The sequence below is a fragment of the Oryctolagus cuniculus genome, chromosome 17 (genome assembly GCF_051225735.1).
Source record: "Oryctolagus cuniculus isolate XC-2025 breed Fujian yellow rabbit chromosome 17, ASM5122573v1, whole genome shotgun sequence".
Lineage (NCBI taxonomy): Eukaryota > Metazoa > Chordata > Mammalia > Lagomorpha > Leporidae > Oryctolagus > Oryctolagus cuniculus.
In genome coordinates, this window is record NC_142883.1 from 57002768 (window position 1) to 57023326 (window position 20559).

The 20559-nt window shown below is 47.3% G+C and overlaps 1 protein-coding gene across 10 annotated transcripts in view; it reads left to right on the forward strand.

The window, feature by feature from the left end:
* The window catches only part of ARHGAP44 (Rho GTPase activating protein 44), a 188382-nt gene that overhangs the window by 131028 nt on the left and 36795 nt on the right, over positions 1-20559 (forward strand). For 9 of the 10 annotated variants that reach the window (XM_008270707.5, XM_051825171.3, XM_051825168.3 and 6 more), the window contains exons 7-11: positions 4825-4942; positions 14458-14526; positions 16381-16462; positions 16862-16989; positions 20348-20459. In XM_008270707.5, coding sequence (XP_008268929.1) covers positions 4825-4942; positions 14458-14526; positions 16381-16462; positions 16862-16989; positions 20348-20459 — 509 coding nt within the window. The remainder of the gene's footprint in view (positions 1-4824; positions 4943-14457; positions 14527-16380; positions 16463-16861; positions 16990-20347; positions 20460-20559) is intronic. The other variant, XM_089317715.1, reaches the window with a different exon arrangement.

A 20559-nucleotide genomic window follows, 5' to 3' on the forward strand; every position in this document is an offset into this window, starting at 1 on the left:
ATCAGGTTACTTGGCCGGCGCCGTGGCTCAGTAGGCTAATCCTCCGCCTTGCGGCGCCGGCACACCGGGTTCTAGTCCTGGTCGGGGTACCAGATTCTGTCCCGGTTGCACGTCTTCCAGGCCAGCTCTCTGCTATGGCCTGGGAGTGCAGTGGAGGATGGCCCAAGTGCTAGGGCCCTGCACCCCATGGGAGACCAGGAGAAGCACCTGGCTCCTGCCATCGGATCAGCGCGGTGCGCCAGTCGCAGCGTGCTGGCCGCGGCAGCCATTGGAGGGTGAACCAACGGCAAAGGAAGACCTTTCTCTCTGTCTCTCTCTGTCTCTCTCTCTCTCTCTCTCTCTCTCTCACTGTCCACTCTGCCTGTCAAATAAATAAATAAATAAATAAATAAAATGAAAAATTTAAACAAGTGATGTCAGATAACCTTTAAAAAATCAATCAGGTTACTTAAGCTGAAATATTAGACAGGCATGGTTGTTCATTTAAGTCATTTTGTTGTCAATGAAAAACTCTAGAAACAGTTGTGCTTTATACATAGGTAGCAGTGAACATTGTACTATACCTTCACCTGTTTTGTTTGTTCTTAGGTCAAAATTACACTTACGATTTTAAATATCTAAGAAAAATAAGTATGTGTTTTAGTTGGCCAGCAAACCCAGGCCCAAATATGTTAGTGACTTGAAAAATCTTTATTTTGTTTATACTGAAAAATTTAAAGCCACTTCTCTACCAGAGATGTATTTATGTCATGTGAATCAAAAGATATTTGGGAGAATTTAAGTCTAATCTATGTGAGTGCTCGTTTTTCCATAAGCCAATCAAAAATAGAATTATTTGAGGGATTTTGCTACATGGATACAGAAATAACATGTACATATCAGTTCTCCACAAAAATTAGTGTGAGGAGCTAGCATTGTGGCAAAGTGGGTAAAGCCACCCTCTGTGATGCCAGCATCCCATAGGGGTGCCGGTTCAAGTCCCAGCTGCTCCACTTGCAATCCAGCTTCACTGCTAGTGTGCCTGGGAAAAGCAGCAGAAGATGGCCCCAATCTGGGCCCCTGTGTCCACATGGGAGACCTGGATGAAACTCCTGGCTTCAGCATGGTCCACCCCTATCTGTTGTGGCCATTTGGGGGAGTGAACCAATGGATGGAAGATTCTCTTTCTATCTCTCTCTAACTCTTTCAAATAAATAAATAAATCTTAAACAAGAAAATATTATGAGCACAACACAGAGAACACAAATCATGAGACCGGAGACATAGATAACAGATCCCAGAGTGTACCTCATCCAGACCCCAGCTTTCCACAGGGGTCAATTCAGAGCACCAAGCTCTGTCCCACCTCTGTCTGGGGGAACTTCACCTCTTTCAGGACCCCCAAAGGCCAAACTCACCAAAACCCACGAGGGGCTAATCCAGACCCCACACAGGGTAACTGAGACCTGTGAAAATACCAACCAGAGAGGCGAGAACAGACAAAACTGCTTTCTAAGGTTATTCACCTTGAAACGTAACCAAGTTATAAAATGAGTATATCAAGTTTCAAAGCAATCCCTTAAGGCAGGGACCGCTTTCCAGCAACAGAAAGGTAAAAGCCAATTTAGCACCGAAAAAGACTACATCACATCATCGTGCACGGATTGCCACCAAAGATGTCTCCAAACCCAATCCCAGTTCCTTCCGATCAAATAGTGCCTTAGGCCAATGACACCTGGTCAGTGTACAGCCAGGAGGGGACTGTCCCTGAGTCTAACAAGCACTCGGGGTGCTAAGAATACAGGAGTTTGTTTGCCATGCACGGAGCCAGGACTTGGGCAGCTGTTGCTCAATTTCTGGACTCCCCAAGGCCTTTTTAAAGTACTTTTCCTATGGTTGCATTATTTCAGTGACAGAGAATCCTTTTCTTTTGCTACTACTTTTTCCTAATAACAAAGCTATCTTCAGTTTCACTTGTGTCATAGAGCCTTGCCTGCGTCTGTTTTTATTGTGGATAATGAAAGAGAAAAAAAAAAAAAACTGAGAAAACATCTAGTGATTAGGTTCTTGATTCTCAAGGTGAGGATGATATTCTACTTTTTGCCTCTATTTTAGACTTATGGTCTGAGACCCAAGGAGAACCTGGGGAGTCACCTTGTTTGATGTAGACACTACTGGCCTACAAAGCATTTAGAATTGTTGAATCTGTTGCCACATTTCATCAAGAGAGTTCACCTGAAAATTTCCAGCCTTTTGTCTCTCTCTCTCTCTTCCTCTCCCCTACCCCTCCCCTCCTTTATAATTTGAAAGGCAAAAAGATAGAGGCAGGTTTTTCATCCCAAGTATTTCACTCCCCAAGTGTTTGCCTGCAACAGTCAGGGCTGGCTGAAGCTAGTAGGCCAGAACTTAACCCTGGTCACTCTCCCATGTGAGTGGCAGGGACCCAAACATTTGAGCCATCACCTGCTGTCTTCCAGGGGGCACGTTAGCAAGAAGCTGGGATCAAAAGCAGAGCCAGGACTCTAAGCACTTGGATATGAAATGCAGGCATCCCAAGCTGGGTCTTAACTGAGTGCCGCACACTGACCTCCAGCCTCTCTTGTCACTTGAGATATCTGGTAACTCGTGGCCCCTACTCCTACCTCCCTGGGCAGCTATGCCTCTTAGATAGGGCTGTACCCCCACCCCAGTTCCCCAGCTTCTCTGCCTCCCTCCACATTTCCCAAAACTGAAGCCAGGCTTTGACTGCCATTTGTCATCCTGAAGACGTACTGTTTTTCTTAGAGCCAAGAAATGCTGTTATAGCTCATGTCTCTATTACAAGTAGGAGATAATAAAGGATGAAGTGGATTCGTTTTTAAGATAATGGTCTATTTGACTTATTTCCTCCTGCCTGGCCCTAGAAGCCATTCAGTTCAGACTCAATCGGGGAAGAACCCACTGCCAAGTCCCACTTTATTTTTAAAGATTACTTACTTACTTTATTTCAAAGACAGCAAAAAGAGACCTCCCATCTGCTGGTTCACTCCCCCAAACGCCTGCAACAGCTGGGTCTGGGCCAGCCCAAAGCTAAGATCTTAGAACTCACAGATTTCCCATACAGGTGCCAAGGACCTAAGTACTTGAGGGCACACATTGGCAGGAAGCTGAAATTGGAAGTGGAGCCGCAAGACTTGAAGCCAGGCATTCCAGTGTGGAATGTAGGCGCCCCAAGTGGCAACAGAACTGCTGTACCAAATGCTTGCCCTGAACCCTTCTCTCTCTCTCTCTCTCTCTTTTTTTTTTTTTTTTTTTTTTTTTTTTTGACAGGCAGAGTGGACAGTGAGAGAGACAGAGAGAAAGGTCTTCCTTTGCCGTTGGTTCACCCTCCAATGGCCGCTGCAGCCGGCGCACCGCGCTGATCCGATGGCAGGAGCCAGGTACTTATCCTGGTCTCCCATGGGGTGCAGGGCCCAAGCACTTGGGCCATCCTCCACTGCACTCCCTGGCCACAGCAGAGAGCTGGCCTGGAAGAGGGGCAACTGGGACAGGATCCAGCGCCCCAACTGGGACTAGAACCCGGTGTGCTGGCGCTGCAAGGCGGAGGATTAGCCTAGTGAGCCGCAGCGCCGGCCTGAACCCTTCTCTAACTACTTCTCGCCTGGCGTCATTAGGCCCTTCTTTCCTGCCTGCTTTCGGAAATCCCCTGATGATGACAGAGCAACCAGAAATATTTGTGCTTCCCCCTAAAAGGTATTCTGAGTGGCTTCCTCAGAAAGGCACTGTTCTAACCTCAAAAATGAACTTTGAAGGAAATACAAATGATGTATCCAGGTGTTGATAAGAAGTTGCTTTGTGCTCACCAGTGGAGGCTTCTGCTTTCAAGTTTGTTTTTAATCTTAGGGTGTATGTTCTCAGCATACATTATTGGCTTTAGCCAAGAAGGTGAGTTTCCACAGGAAAACTGAATGACAGAGACTGCACTTAGATCCAGCAGTAGTTATTTTGAAGTTTATAATGTGTTTTTATTAACTCTGGTCAGCCTGACTACATTTCAGATGTCTTACCACAAAAAACAAGGAAGTCATGAGTATGTTAATTACCTTGATGTAATTATTATGCTTAAATCAATACATCAAATTGTACTCCATCAATGTATACAATTGTAATGTGTCGATTTAAAGTAACATTAATTTTAATTAATTTAAAAAAATTTTATTGTCATTTTTATTTGAAGCCAGGGAGACAGACAGAGAGACAAGACTGACAGAGATCTTCCATCTGTTGGTTCATTCCCCAAATGCCCACATCAGCTGGGTCTAAGCCAGGCTAAAACCAGGAGCCAGGAACTCACTCTGGGTCTCCCCTATGGGTGGCAGGGACCCAAGTACTTGAGCCATCACCACTGCCCCTAGTAGTGCAGGTTAGCTGAAAGCCACAGTCAAGAGCAGAGGCGAGACTTGGAACCAAGCCTTCCAGTATACACTGCAGGCATTCCAGGTGGGGTTCTAACCACTGTGCCACTCATACCAAAATCACATTAATTCTAAAAAGTCAGCAGTGGTGATCAGTTGTCATTTGGCCTTAGCATTGGGAAGAGGGTGGCAAGCAGGGGGATGCTTGTCCCGCCTGAAGGTGCCGCTGACCCTCAGCTCCAGTGACAGCTGCTGTGTAGAACTGGAGCCCCTTTCTCCCTGCCTGGTGCTTGGTAACTTGATAGTCCTTCATTACCGTTTCTTTCAAGCCAGGATGTGTAGCCCCTCCCCGGGTGGTGTTTGTAGCCAGGGGTTTTCTCAGCATTCTGTCAGTATCCCTAGAGCTCTACCTGTCTCTCATCTTTCCTCTTTTTCTCCTCTTTTCCATCAGGTGGCAGCAGACTTCCAAGTCTTCAGGTTTGTCCAGCAGCTTACAGCCTGCGGGTGCCAAAGCTGATGCCCTCAGGGAAGAGATGGAGGAGGCTGCCAACAGAGTGGAGATTTGCAGGGTACCCGCCCTCTTTGCTCCTCCCTCCTGGGACCCCGGGGGAGTCCCCAGGAATTTCCCGTTTGCTCACTGGAGTTCTCAAAACTCTTCAGGAACCTCTAGCTGTACTAGTGTTCGCAAGTGTGCTTGCTTGCCTACCAGGGTGAGAGATGTGACAGTGACCTAGACAGGGAGGCAGCATTGGATTATCGTTGTTGTTCCTGCATGGTGCGCAAAGAGACAGTGTGGCCTTTGTTTCTGTGGGAAGCTTGCTTGCTTTTTTTTTTTTTTTTAAGATTTATTTTATTTATTTGAAAGGCAGAGTTACAGAGGGAGGGAGGGAGGAGGGAAGAGGGGAAGAGAGACAGAAAGACAGACAGAGATAGTCCATCCATTGGCTCACTCTCCAAATGGCCATAATAGCCTGGGCTAGACCAAGCTGAATGTAGGAGCCAGGAGCTTCTTCCAGGTCTCCCCCGTGGCTGGCAGGGGCCTAAGCACTTAGGGCCTAAGCACCTCCACTGCTTTCCCAGGCACATTGGCAGGAAGCTGGATAGGAAGTGGAGAAGCCGGGACTTAAACCCATGCCCTAGTGGGATGCCGTCAATGCAGGTGGCGGCTTAACCCACTACACCACAATGCAGGCCCCTGTGGGAAGATATTGTAAGTTGTCTGAGTCTCCAAGAATGGGCCACACAGGATAGTTGCAACTCTAGACCATAGATGAGCCTTGACTCATCTTGTTTCTTGTCTTGTTGATCCTTTGCTATCTCCTAAGTCCCCTTATCAATCTTGTGCCTCCTGGAAGGCACTTACATATAAAGTTGAAATGCCAGCCATGGAGATAGTCTCAGAAAAGAAAGGCACTTTTAAGAGAGAGGGTGTTATTCTGAAATCTGTTCTTCCTTCCAGTGTTTCCCACTGACTTTTCCCACAATCTAAAGGACTTAGCAACGCACCATTCATGGTACTCTGGATACATATGCATCTGTTTACATGCATGTGTGTCAGTTTGGGTTTCCTCAGAAACCCAGGGAATAAAATTGAGCCCCAGAGAACAAAAATGTCACATTTCTAGAACTATTGCAGGCCTCTGTCGTCTCGATCACATGCCGTTTTAAAGGAACATCTCTGGCCCTCTGGTCTCATGGGTTTGTCTGTTGCCTGTGCAGGTGGCTGTGACCTTGCACGCAGGTGACTTTGAGAATCAGTTAAACTTCCCTCTGTAGCTAGGAACACTGAAAGACATTTAAAGAATCCGTCGTCTCCCAACTTACAGCATTGTGGAGCCGAGCAAAGTGAGACCTGTTCTTCAGGTCCAGGATTCACTCTCGTTTGACACCCTGTGTAAACATCAAGTTTACCTATTGTGTACCCTTCCTGTAGTATTGTACTTCTATCCTGCTAATTTATTTTCTGTATTTTGTGTATCTACCATGGACCTATGTTCTTCAGTAAAGAATCTTTTTTTAAAAAAAATTATTTTTACAATAGGTAGTAGAAGGTAAAATTAAGAGATGTTGAATGTGAATATCTAAATATATTAAATGTTCGATAACCTTATACATTGTTTGATAGCCTCTTATATTTGCCATTGTGCCAAAAAACCATATTCAGTTCTTCAAAGATTACAAAAGTAATACATGTTCATTCATAACCAGTGACAAATTACAATAGTATATCAAAGAAAACACCAATAATTCTGTCCCTTCCTGCTTAGCAATCCCTGGAGTTCCAGACAAGATGACCCATATCTCTCCTTCCCAATAATTATTAAAATTTGTTATAACGATGTACCATGTTTCATGCTAAGTAGTCATAAAAATTGCATGGGTAGGGAAACCAGTGTTAGAACCAGTAATGTAGCCTCCACACCTTTCTTCATAATCACACAAGCATACACTCATCTGTAGCGTTTTCCTAGTTACTTGTGTACTTGTTTTTAATAAAACAGTCATGGTGCTTATATTTTCCTTCCACTTTTCTCAGTGAACACTGCATACTGGATACCTCTCCAGGTTGGTAGCTGTAGATGTAACTTAGTCTATTTCATAAAGTGAATATTAAATTTTTTAAAATTTTATTATTTGACAGAGTTAGAGAGAGAGAGAAAGGACTTCCTTCTGTTGGTTTACCCCCCAAATGGCCTCCACGGCCGGAGCTATGTCCATCTGAAGCCAGGAGCCAGGTGCTTCCTCCTGGTCTCCCATGTGGGTGCAGGGGACCAAGCTCTTGGACCATCCTTCACTGCCCTCCCAGGCCACAGCAGAGAGCTGGACTGGAAGAGGAGCAACCAGGACTAGAACCGGTGCCCATATGGGATGCCAGTGCCACAGGCGGAGGATTAACCAAGTGAGCTATGGCACCGGTCCCAGAGTGAATATTTCTTAATAGGAATGGATGCACACACACACACACACACACATACACATACACATACACATACAGTCATATTTCAGTCAGTGATGGGTTGCATGTACTGTTGTGGTTCCATAAAGTTATGTTGCAGTGTGATATCATAGCCATTTTCATTTCGTGGGTCTGTTCTATGATGCTCACACAGTGACAGTCACATCAGTCCCCCTTTCTTAGAGTGTGTCTTCATCATTACTGTCACGTGATTGTTTATGTATTTATGACTTCTTTAGCTGTTTTCCTATTGGGCTGTTTTGTTTTATTTTGTTTTATTATTTATCCCAAAATGATACTTATAGTGTGTGTGTGTGTGTGTGTGTGTGTATCTCGTTATAACTCTGGTAATTTTTTCTAAGGGATAGATTTCCAAAAATTATATTTTTGTATCAGTATCTATGCATTCATTTAAAAATGTTAGTAATTATTAACAATTTACCTCTCTGAAATTGTAATTCAGGTCCCCACCAGCTATTCTAACATTACATTTTCTTCCATCTTTACCTGTAATATATGTTGTTCCTGTCTGGTTTTTGACAGCCTACAAGAGGGATAAAAGCCGATCTCGTTGTGATTTTGTCTTCCCCGAGTATTATGTGATGAGTATCATTGTCATGTATTTGTTAGACTGTCTCCATGTTGGCCTTCTCAGTTGTGTGAGCTGCCTCTTGCTATAGGCAGTTGGACCAAATGTCTGTTGTTCTAAGTACCAGTTCATATATTAGGGATGGTACACTTGTTTCTATCTGGTGCACTACAGGTGCTTCCCAGATTCCATTTTTCTTGCAGTGCTGTTCACGTTGAGTCTGTCATTAAACAATTCACCACATGCACGTATTTCCTGTAACCCCTCAGGCACCTTCTACCCAAAAGCTGGAATTTTTTTTCTTCTTTTAGTATTTGTAATAACGTATTTCATACACTCATCTTATACATGTTAATACACTTGAGATGTGTTTTTGAACGTGGCATAAGGTAGGGTTTTTTTCTTTTATTCAGATGGATAGTCAGATAAGCCACCCTCTTAAAGTGAAATCCTGATTCCTACTGCCTCAGATGTGTTTCTCCATACTGTGTTCTAGTAGTTTGTTTCCCAGTTCCTGGGACAGGTCTGTTCTCATGAATATAGTTTGTTATAACAACTTCATATACATAGCTATTTAGCAAGAGAACTGTCCATTCTTCTGCATAATGCCCTTGGCTAGTCATGCCACCTATTTACTTGAATGGATTCGCAGTGGTCATGTCTGGGAACAGAAACCCCACATTGTGCTACAGGTGGCTGTCTTTGTGAGCACTCACTGTGGGCTTTGTCAAACTTCTCTTCTGACCCTGCTTATTTCGACTTTGTGGGTTGCCAAGTGTCTTAAATACCTACCTTGGTCTTCCTTTGCCTTCCCAAGGGCTTTCAGGATTGCCTTGAGTGGATTGGTTCCTCTGATCTCTTCATGGTTTTGTGTTTTCTCAGCAGTCAAGTTTTTAGTCTCTTCTACTTTAAGGCAAAGGAGCAAAATGGATGCTTACAGGCTAAAGGTGAATGAGGCCAACTGAGTTCTCTTTGTTTATGCACACAACGGGCCACCCAGAGTTCCCCAGATCACTGGGGCTCCGAGAACTTTAGCCTTCCAGGAAAACCCAGTCAAGGTGACCCCAGAAGAAGGCACCTGCTGAGATGCAGGCAGACGGGCTGACCAGCACTGTTCCTTGAGAAGCCAACCCAACCCCTGCCTTGCTTCCTTGTCTTGAAAGAGACAGCCCCTCTCCTCACAACTGGTACTTGCTTCCCTTCTTCTCCCCAAGACCCCCCTGAACCCACAGTACATCCAAGGAGGTTTAAGTATTGGTAATTTTCCAGTTAGAGGAGCTGGAGTAAGGAGGAACCTGTGAATGGAGTGACCACAGGAGAGACGGTGATGAGAAAGCAGATCTGCTTGGTGACAGCAGTGGCACTTTGATTTTGCAGACTGGCTGCAGCCCGGGGATTTCCACTGGAAGACAGTGCTGTCCTCCTCCAGGTGTCCTCTGTTACCACCCCCCCCCACACACACACACATGTCCCATCACTTACATCGTTATCCTTATTCCACCCATGTTGCTGCTTCTCCCACTTAACCGTGTCTGGTGCTCTCTCATCCACTGACTCATTCCCCAGAACCCTACATTTGTGGCAGGGTGGCAGGTGGCTGGGGAGAGGAGGGCTGAAGCTGGGGGCCTAGAACTTAATGTAGGTCTCCCATATGCATAGCAGAAATCCAGTCACTTGAACCATTACCACTGTCTCCCAGGGTGTGCACCAGCAGGAAGCTGGAGTTGGGTGTCAAACGTAGGTACTCTGGTATGGGATATGGGCATCCCAGCCAGTGGCTTAACCACTAGTCCAAACACCTGCTCTGCTCCTTCTCTCTCTCTTTTTTTAAAAGATTTATTTATTTTACTTGAAAGTGAGAGTTACACAGAGAGAGAAGGAGAGGCAGACAGAGAGAGAGAGGTCTTCCATCTGCTGGTTTACTCCCCAAATGGCTGCAGCAGCCGGAGCTGGGCCAATCTGAAGCCAGGAGCCAGGAACTTCTTCTGGGTCTCCCATGCGGGTGCAGGGACCCAAGGACTTGGGCCATCTTCTACTACTTTCCCAGGCCATTAGCAGAGAGCTGGAATGGAAGTGGAGCAGCCAGGATGTGAACCAGCACCCATATGGGATGCGGCATTGCAGGTAGTGGCTTTACCCACTATGCCACAGCACCGGCCCCTCCCTCCCTCTCTTAATTTGTGTCTCTTCCACTTCACTTTCCTCCAGTGTATAATTGTTGCTGTTTGAAAAGTCAAGCCTGACTTCGGGAAAGGTGGCCACCCGAAGGCTGAAGTCTAGTCCGGGTTGCCTTCCTCACAATGCACGTACAATGTCCAACTAAAAGCAGTGAGTCTGGCCCTTAACTGTTACTACAAAGCTCACCCATGTTATGGGAAGTAAGTGCATGGAATCCTCATCACTGCCCTCTCCTTTGGAAGACTCTGGATAGCTGATGGGCGCTGATGTTGCTTGGAACCCCTGTTGCCAGAAGAGTCCACCCTGCTAGGTCTGAGGGTGAGCAGGTGCCACACTCAACAGGGAGCCAGCAGGTGGCGGAGCTTCCCGTGGGATGGACTTTTCCTGAGGCACTGGTAGGCTCTTCCCTGACAGACAGTAGTTCCATAAAGGAGGCTGGCCATCGCTGTGTCATTTCCCTAGACTACAGGACAGAGCACATGATAAACAGAGATGCTCCCTGATCGTCACCAAACTCAGAGGGATCACTGTCATCATCATCACAGAAGGATGACATAACTGAGGTTCAGGAAGTTCCAGACGCCCCCAGTAAAACTCTAGGGACTGTGTATTTCAGTTCCCAAAGGTCAGGCAAAACCCTCAAGGTGGACCAGGAGCTGAATGGGATTAGGAAAGTTTTGTTTTTTTTTGTTTTTTTTTTTTTTTTTTAATAGGAAAATAATGTGGGAACCAGGAATACCATCCGGGTCTCCCACACAGGTAGCAGAGACCCAAGCACTTGAGCCATCCTCTCTGTCTCCCAGGTACATTAACAGGAAGCTGGGTTGAAGGTGGAGCAGCTGGGACTGGAACCAGTGCTCCATTACGGGATGCAGGTGTCAGAAGTGGATGCTTAGCTGGCTGCACTGCAGTACTGGCCCCTCATTTATGATTTTAATTGAACATTTTTTGTGATTTATTTTTCTTTCTTTTCTTAGCACATTGATTATATACCTCTTTCTTTCTGATTTTTTTAGAGTGATTGCCCAGGAATATGCAATATCATTTACAACTAATTCAAGTTTTCTTTCAAATAACATTATTTTGCTTGAAGGACAGTGCAAATACCTTTTAGTAACAAAATTTTTTTTAAATCTATGTGTATGACAAGTCTTGATACAGTTCACAGAAAATATGTATTATGAAACTAGGTATAACTTTCATAAGTTTTTCACCAAAGTAAGTTTCCAATTCTGTTTTCCTTGAGGTTTTCGAAGTACTTGTATATATATATATGAGCATTTACATTGTTGTTTGAGAAGCCCTAAGCATATTACTAAAAGAGGAAATCATGGAGAAAATTTTAATAAATATTACCACATGTAAGAGCTATTTTTGAAAAACCTCAAAAAAAATAAAGTTGCCAAAAAGTAAATGGCAAATTGAGGAGACTATTCACGAAATTTGATAAAACTAAAGGTCTGGTCACTATAAAGAACACTTACAAATCTCATAATGTAGGTGAGAACTGAAAATGTATATTCAATGTTGACAAAGAATTGACAATGGACAATAAAGGGAATTGACAAAGAGCTAATAAATCTAGAAGTCAGTGAACCTCTTGATCAAAAAGTACAAATTAAGAATATATTCTCTATATCCATTCTGTTTTATGGTAGGCCTTTAAAAAGTTAGACTGGCGCCACAGCTCCCTAGGCTAATCCTCCACCTGCGGCGCTGGCACCCCGGGTTCTAGTCCCGGTTGGGGTGCCGGATTCTGTCCCAGTTGCTCCTCTTCCAGTCCAGCTCTCTGCTGTGGCCTGGGAGGGCAGTGGGGGATGGCCCAGGTCCTTGGGCCCTGCACCCGCATGGGAGACCAGGAGGAAGCACCTGGCTCCTGGCTTTGGATCGGCGCAACGCGCTGGCCATAGCAACCATTTGGGGGGTGAACTAACGAAAGGAAGACCTTTCTCTCTGTCTCTCTCTCTCTCTCTCTCACTATCTAACTCTGCCTGTCAAAAAAAAAAAAAAAAAAAGTTTGTGGAAAATTCATACTGTCTTTAATTCCATCTTTCCATGAACTTTTTGAAGCCCCCTCATATTTAATGCTGATTAAATAGTAAAAACTTATTGTGGAATATAAAACACTGTGATTACTCTTTATAGCATAAATGTTGATGTTTTTGATGCGATATTTGACAGTGTATATCAGAAGCACTAATATCCCAATTCATTATCTTTCTAATATTTTAAAATTTAACTATAAATAATTATACAGAGTTCTTTAAGCACTATTTCTTTTTTTAAAGATTTATTTATTTTATTTGAAAGAGTTACACAGAGAGGAAGGCAGAGAGAGAGAGAGAGGTCTTCCATCCACTGGTTCACTCCCCAATTGGCTGCAATGGCCAGAGCTGCACCAATTCGAAGCCAGGAGCCAGGAGCTTCTTCCGGGTCTCCCACGCAGGTGCAGGGGCCCATGTCTTAGGTAGTCTTCTACTGCTTTCCCAGGCCATAGCAGAGAGCTAGATAGGAAGTGGAGCAGCCAGGTCTTGAGCCCATACGGGATGCCGGAGCTTTAGGCCAGGGTGTTAACCCGATGCACCACAGCGCTGGCCCGGAGCACCATTTTGTCTTCCTGCAGGCACATAAAGATTGTTCTGATTCTTCTGTTGGAGGAGTGTGAGTGATGGGACCTGCAGGTGCAATGGATGCAGCTTCTGCACCTTCAAAGTGTCTCCCGTCCCCTCCTCCATCTGCCGGATCATTTCTGTCACTGGAGACATTTTGTCCCCCACCCCCAACTTGAACCGTATCCCTCCCAACTACCAGGCTGGTGTTGGAAATCTCTGGAACAGAGCTTGCTACAGGGATGGTGGTTGAGGTTGATTCCAGACAAGACCAGTTTCTCAGAGGCATTCATTTAAAGGATCCTCTGGGGAAAGAGATCTGTAGTGGTCTTAAGCCTGTTTTATCCTTTGGGAAGTTCACTGTCTCTGAGTCTCAGTTTCCTCATTTGTTCATTTAGCGAGTAGTAAATCAGCCCCTAATATGCTAAGTGCCTTGAGACAGAGAAGAACAGACCAATCCTGTCCTTGAACTCTGTGGCCTGCTGATCTGAAGTCAGGAAATCAGTCCTTACCCATGAGAGTGAGACTAGCGATCTTTGTGACATTGTGCCTGGCACCTGGACTTCTCTCAGTGAATGGTAATTGGTTTCACTCGTTCTTCACTCTCTGCAAGGGCTTGCTGAAGCACAGCGTGGTCTAATCTGTGCTCTGAGCTCTCCAGAGAACAGACTGCCTCCTTTAGCTCTGTCGCTTGGCTCTGTCGCCTTGTGTACAGAGAACTCTTGAATGATGTCCCCAGTCGTTACATGCCTGTCACGGATCTTGGAAAGCAGACAGATTGCTTCTGCACATCCCAGTGTTCTTGCTGAGACGTGGCTTAACTGGCAGCTGGAGAAGCTAAGGTTATGAGGTTGCTGTATTTCCTGAACAGGCTCTCCCTAAAGCATGCAGCTGCCCACCCTCTTTTATTCAGCAGCTATGTTGACTTTCCTGTGCTGTTGTCATATGCATGCTGATCATGTACATCTTCTCTCCTTAACATATCTCTGAAGGGCTGTCAGCCTCGGGCCACTGAACAGGGAAGAGCCTTAGACATCATACGGCTCGTGCAAAGCAGTGCCTCCGTCGACATCCTGCCCCAAATGCACTTTGATTATCCCACGCTTTGGATGTTACCATGGAACTGAATACTATCACACGAGAGAGGACAAAACATTTCAGATTCCAGTGCGACATTAAGCCGTAGCCACTCAGCCCCATGGAGAGCTGGGTGGTGAAGGATTGATTGTTAGCACAGTGAGATTTGTGTAAAATATTGGATGAATCCACATATTTGCCAGCTTCTGAGTCAACAGCCCCCTCCTGGTGCACCTGCCATATCCGAGCTTCCTCCAGATTGCTCTCCCCTTGTGTCTGTGGTGCGTTCCTCAGTGTTGACAGTGAATGAAGCCAGAGCAGTAGAATCATCAGCAGGAAGAAAAGGCAGCGTGGAGACAGCAGCAGCACTTGGGGCTTGCTTCAGAACGGTGGTGCAAGCCAGACAATGGGGGCAGGGGCGCATTCACAGATCCCTCCCTCTACCAGCTTTCGCTCTAACACTAGACGTGACCCCTGCGTTAGAATCCTTGGTTTCATACTTGCTCTCCAGAGCCATGATTGGGAAAGATAGGCATGCCCGTGGGGAAAGTTTGCAATACGTCAAGTAATATTAAAAATGAGATAAAAGAGCCTGTGTGGCTCTTTCTCCTCTGATGTGCATTAGCCGCTCTCTGTTTTGTGTTTCACCTTGGTTGTGTATTTTCCCTTGCACAGGACCAGCTCTCCGCTGACATGTACAGTTTTGTGGCCAAAGAAATTGACTATGCAAACTACTTCCAAACGGTAAGGGTGCAAAAAGGTGAGGCTGCCGGAAGTCTGTTCCTAAGAGTCAAGGTGCACACAACAAGGGAATACGGGCAAGGAACTGGGGGCTGCTGGTTGAGCACACCGTGGAAAAGGGTATGGCTCTGACCGTGACTGTGACTCTGTCCTGTTATCTGTCACTCCTTGTATGCATTTCATAAAACGCCTACCAGTAAACCCCGCCGTATCAGTGAGGACTGTGGGAGCCCCGTCACCCAGGGCAGCAGTTCTCCGTCTGGAGCACAGGCTGTACCCCTTTCTGCAGGGGACATATGAGAACATGTGGAGATGGCTTTGGTTGTCAGCACCCATGAGGGAGTCCTGCTGGTATCTCCTGGGAAGAGGGCGGGAATCCTGCTCAGCACCCTGCAGTACACAGTACAAGGATTATCTGGCCCCCATGTCAGCAGGAGCAGTGTTGAGAATCCATGATCTGTGATCACAAGAGACTCGAGAGGAATAGGGGGATGTATGCCCTACCCCAAGCACATATTTCTCTTCGTCTAGATTTTTGTCAGAGACAGTCACCGGTAGGTGAACAGTGGTTGAGAGAGCCTGTTTGCCTCTTTTTATCCATGAAAACTGATTGAGCAGGTAGAGTAACCGGAAGACGCAGCATCTAAGTCTTCTGAACTTAAATAGTCTGGTCCAGATAATTTACCTGGACCCAGGTGAATGCAAGGCAAGTTTAAAACAAAACCAAACAAATAACAACAACCAAAAGTTGACCCCCAAAAAATACAAAATAAAGAACAATTAAACTCACCTGCTTTTAAAGTTGAGTGTAAAACCCTGCAACCTGAAAGTTCTTTGAGCGGATGCAATGTTAAGGAATAAAAGGAAAAGAGGAGCGAGGCTGAACACTCTTAGAATGTTTCATGGGGTAGAGAGGCCTGGCTGTGGACCAGCAGCCACTTTTGAGCATTTTCGGGAATGACCCAGCAGTTTTGAGGACTCCCCCTCCACTCTGGAGACAAAGAATGGATACACGGTGCTTCCAACCTGGAATGTGCATTTGGAAACAGGAGTATTCATCCAAATGTATTCAATCGTTTATTTATTTATATGCCAAGCTAATTAATGTAGAGGTTCTAGAACTACAGAAATCATGGATATGCCAAGCTCCCTTAGACTTCCCTGAGTATCCTTTGTGTGCCGTGTGTTTCAGTATTCTGATTTCTTTCTTTAAAAAGCCAAATTACTGTAGTTTTACTTGAGGAGTGTCTATCTTGCCCACCAAGCATCCCCTCCCCTCCCCTCGTACATGCCCAAATCTGGAGGGGGGAAGGGGTGAGTTGTCTTCGGGTTTTAATCCGCTCTTAGCATCATTCAAGCTGTTTCTTAAATGAATGGGGTGCTCCAAACAGTACACCCCTTGGGCTGTATCACTGTAGCCAAAGGAGTTCCACCTGTCAGGGGGCTGGAAGAGGACGTGGATCAGGCCACAGATTCCCTGATCAGAGTTAACTTTGCAGAGGCCAAGGCATCTGTCTCTTGCAGGCAGCTGAATTGTTAAGTGTGTTTTCCATCTCTGTGCTCCTATGTGCACCTCTCTGTGCTGCCTGTTGCTTTGAGCATGGAGTGCCAACCTCCCTAAGCCATGCTCCTGCTCCAGGGAGCCCCTTCCTGGCCTTCCTGCTTCCTGCCTCCCATGCTTCCACTCCTTGGCTGCGGAAGCTAATGAGGAAGCATCCCCGTCTCCCTAGCCAATCGGAGGAGGGGGCCGGGGGCTCGAGGGCCTCCTCCCCCAAGCACAAGCTCCTATGTGCAGTCTACTCTGTGCACGTTGCTGTTCTTCACCAGAGCTTAATGCTTGTCCTTGTGTTTCTCCAGCTCATAGAAGTGCAAGCTGAATACCACAGAAAGTCCCTGACGCTGTTGCAGGCTGTGTTGCCTCAGATAAAAGCACAACAGGGTAAGTGCAGACTTTCCTTGGAGAGGGGAAAAGAACCTGCCTGCCTTCCCCAGGCGGAGCAGCTCCCTGTATTTTGTGCACCCTGAGGCTCTGCCCCACACAGTCAGGGCCCCATTAGCTGCTAGAGCGCCACGAGCAGGTGCCTTGATCCAGTTCCAGCACAGCCAAGCGTACTCACACACGCCAGCCCTGGGTGGGGACCCGTCAGACTGGAGACAGCTGGCTGGCTGTCCACTCTCTCTAGTCCACCCCATCCTCCCCACACCATGGAGCAGAGGCTCACCCGAGTGTCCATTTCCCTGACGGCCATAGGCAGATCCGGGTGGCCAAAAGGATAGATTCTGGCATGGGTGACAGTCCGCAGCTCCTGACCGTCCCTTTCTCGCTGCTGACCCTCAGAGGCCTGGGTAGAGAAGCCATCCTTCGGGAAGCCCCTGGAGGAGCACCTGAGCATCAGCGGCCGGGAGATCGCCTTTCCCATTGAGGCGTGCGTGACCATGCTGCTCGAGTGCGGGATGCAGGAGGAGGTGGGTGTGGGCACGGCCCGGCTGGTCCCCGCGGGCCTCTCCTCCAGGAGAGCTTCACCCCCATGTCGTCCCCACCTGGTCCCGACCCTGGCCTGGGGAAGCCACACCTGGGTGTGGGCACGGCCTGGCTGGTCCCCGCGGGGCTGCTCCTCCAGGAGATTTCACACTGGGTCACGTAGACAGCGGACGGGCTCGAAAAGGGAAGGGGGCCGCCGAGTGTTCTGATCATGTTGGCCACGGAGCACTACCTGTCATGCTTTCACTCGTGAGCCTCCACTTTTACAGGGAGAGAGTGGGAGATTGTGGGAGACCAATGTAGTCGGTGAGCCTCCACTTTTACAGGGAGAGTGGGAGATTGTGGGAGACTGATGTAGTCTTTTGAGCCTCCACTTTTACAGGGAGAGTGGGAGATTGTGGGAGACCGATGTGGTCTGGACATGAGGAATCTGGCCGTGTTCTGACCCCTCTTTCTTCGTATTCGACATGACCTCATGATTTCGATGCTGCTGCTGTTGCTACCCTACCATTTCTCCTTCCTCTTCCTCCCTCTCCCTCCTCTTCTTCCTCTTCTCCTTATCATCTACTCCCACCTGCTCCTCCTCCTCCTTTTACTCCTCTCCTTTTCTTCCTCCTCCTTGCCTCCTCTTCCTCTCCCTCCTCCTCCTCTTCCTGTGGCTCTCTTGTTCATTCTCCTCTTCCTCCTCCCCTCTTCCTCTTCCTTCCCACTCCTGTTCTTTTTCTCTTCCTCCTTCTGCTCAGTAAATTCCCTAATTTTCAAAATAGAGCTTTTTATCATTTCGATCACAACTCTTTCATCGAGATCCTGGAAATATCAATAGAAATACGAGAAGACCATTTGCAGAGCCATGTGTATACAAGGCCCCAGGAGAAACTGGTGGCCGTTGATATTTCATTGCTGTGGAAATCACTTCGTAGGGGTCTGAATCTTGTCTTTGCTTCCTCCCAGAGGTTATTTTCACGTCCTCACTCCACCTTTCTTTGATCTGTCCGGTCAGTCTGTGTATTTCGGGCATGCTATGCATTAACGACTGAGCAGAAGTTGACACAGTGAGCTGCAGAGGGGTCTTAGGACCTTGCCAGGGAAGACTGACCAGTAGCCTGATGAGCCCTAAACAGGCCAGCAGCCCCTGAGTCAGCACTGGGTCACGTGGACAGCGGACGGGCTGGAAAAGGGTAGGGGGCCACCAAATGTTCCAATGTGTGTTGGCCGCTGTCTACAGCCACACCTGTGCGAGATGCTGGGTGTTCAGGAGGGAATGGGGATAAATATGATCTTCTTTTGGGGAAGAACAAAAAGAAATTTCTGTGTGTCAGGCATTTTCACATTTGTTATCGATTTAAGAATGAGACAATCTCTACAGTCCCTGAGAGCTGGTAGCCTCATCTTATCTCTCCCCCAGCCTTTTCTGTCTAAATTGTGGGGAAGCAGAAACATAGGAAGATAAGATTGAGCCTCTCCCCTGGGGTGTGGTCCATCTTGTTTATTCTTTGCCTCTCTTACCCTGCCCCCTTTTCCCTGCCTGGGGCATTGTGAAGCCAATCTCAGATATTACATCATGTCACTGGTAATACTGCAGTGTGTATCCCTAAGGGATGGAGACATGCTTTAGAAACACGATCTCATTCTGTGCAGAAGGGAACAATAAGTTTTTGCTGTTGCTGACACTCTGGTCAGTGTAAACTGCTTCTTGAAGAATGAGCTCCAACAGCTCATTCCCGGCCACACCCTGGCCTTCCTCCATACTTCACACCTGATCCTTCCCTTTGCCAGCAGATATGCTCAGGTGGCCCCCAGCTTGGAAAAGAATGTCTTCGGTCAGCCTGACCACAACCTCATAGCCCTTCTCTGGCCCTTTGTTTTTGTTTTTCACTTTTAAAAAATATATTTAGTTCTTTATTTAAGAGAGAGAGTGCCCAGCCGGAGAGAACTCCCATGATGTTCTGTGAAACCCCGTTAGCCATCTGTTTTGATCTGACCTATGCTGTATTGAGAACCAGGCTAGCTATCTTTGCAGACCAGAAATTCCAAGACCACTTCCTCCTAAAGGAATGTGGAAGTGTGAATGGCTGTGAAAGTCAAAGGGGCAAGGCGTGGCCACAGCTGGTTTTCCAGTCCGTGGGCTGCAGCAGAGAAGCCGAAACAGAAGCCTGGAACCTGGAGGTTCCTTTCCAGCTCTGACCCGCCAGTCTTCCCTTCTCCTCCTTTTTTTTTCTCTTTGAAGCATGCTTTTGCTACGTGGTTCGCTGAGTGGCAGTGATTCTGAAGTAACTCTTTAACAATGGGCCGGTGGGGGGGTGGAAGGAAGCTGCTTCAAACCAGCCATAGTCTGCCCTTCCCTGAGGACATAGGTTTTGTTTGGTTGTAAAAATGTAGCTACACACAGCATCCTGTATGAACCCATTTGTGTCCCAGCTACTCCACTTCCAATCCAGCTCTCTGCTAAGGCACCTGGGAAAGCAGCAAAGGATGGTCCAAGTGCTTGGGCCCCTTCCACCCGCATGGGAGACCCAGATGGAGTTCCAGGCTCCTGGCTTCAACCAGGCCCAGCCCCAGCCATTGCAGCCATTTAGAGAGGGAACCAGCAGGTGGAAGATCTCTCTGTCTCTCTCTCTCTCTGTGTAACTCTGCCTTTCAAATAAATACATAATTTTTTTTTTTTTTGACAGGCAGAGTGGATAGTGAGAGAGAGAGAGAGAGAGAGAAAGGTCTTCCTTTTGCCGTTGGTTCACCCTCCAATGGCCGCCACGGCTGGTGCGCTGCGGCCGGTGCACCGCACTGATCCGAAGCCAGGAGCCAGGTACTTCTCCTGGTCTCCCATGGGGCGCAGGGCCCTAGCACTTGGGCCATCCTCCACTGCCTTCCCGGGCCACAGCAGAGAGCTGGCCTGGAAGAGGGGCAACCGGGAAAGAATCCGGCACCCCGACCGGGACTAGAACCCGGTGTGCCGGTGCCACAAGGTGGAGGATTAGCCTATTGAGCCGCGGCGCCGGCCATAAATATTTTTTTAAAAAATTCACTGAAGTATACAAGAACAAGAAGTCTAAGTACCCAGTGTTCGTTGATCCAACAAATACAAAACCAATAGGATGAGCAACCTCTCCCCTAGGCCCTGGGGCCACCATAGTAAGACCCAGTTCTTGCTCTGACATTGCTTATATTGGAAGGGGCAGGGGGGAGATATATAGAAAACAGGCAGCTACAGTATTGGAAATGATGTTGGGCAAAGTGCACGTTGGAGTTAGGGAGGCAAAGAGTGAGTGGGTAAACTCCACATCTGATTGTCTTGCTTGTGTGTGGTGGAGTACAAGCTGTCAGTGACCCTCTGTCTTTTGGCAGGGACTCTTCCGTGTAGCTCCCTCTGCCTCCAAGCTGAAGAAGCTGAAAGCGGCCCTGGACTGCTGCGTGGTGGACGTGCAGGAGTACTCAGCGGACCCCCACGCCATTGCAGGTGCGCCCCACAGCCTGTTGGCGAGGACATCCTGCCTGCTGCAGAGGCTCAGAGGGAAGGGTGGGGTGCAGGTGCCGTGGCTCCATAGCAAGGACACTTG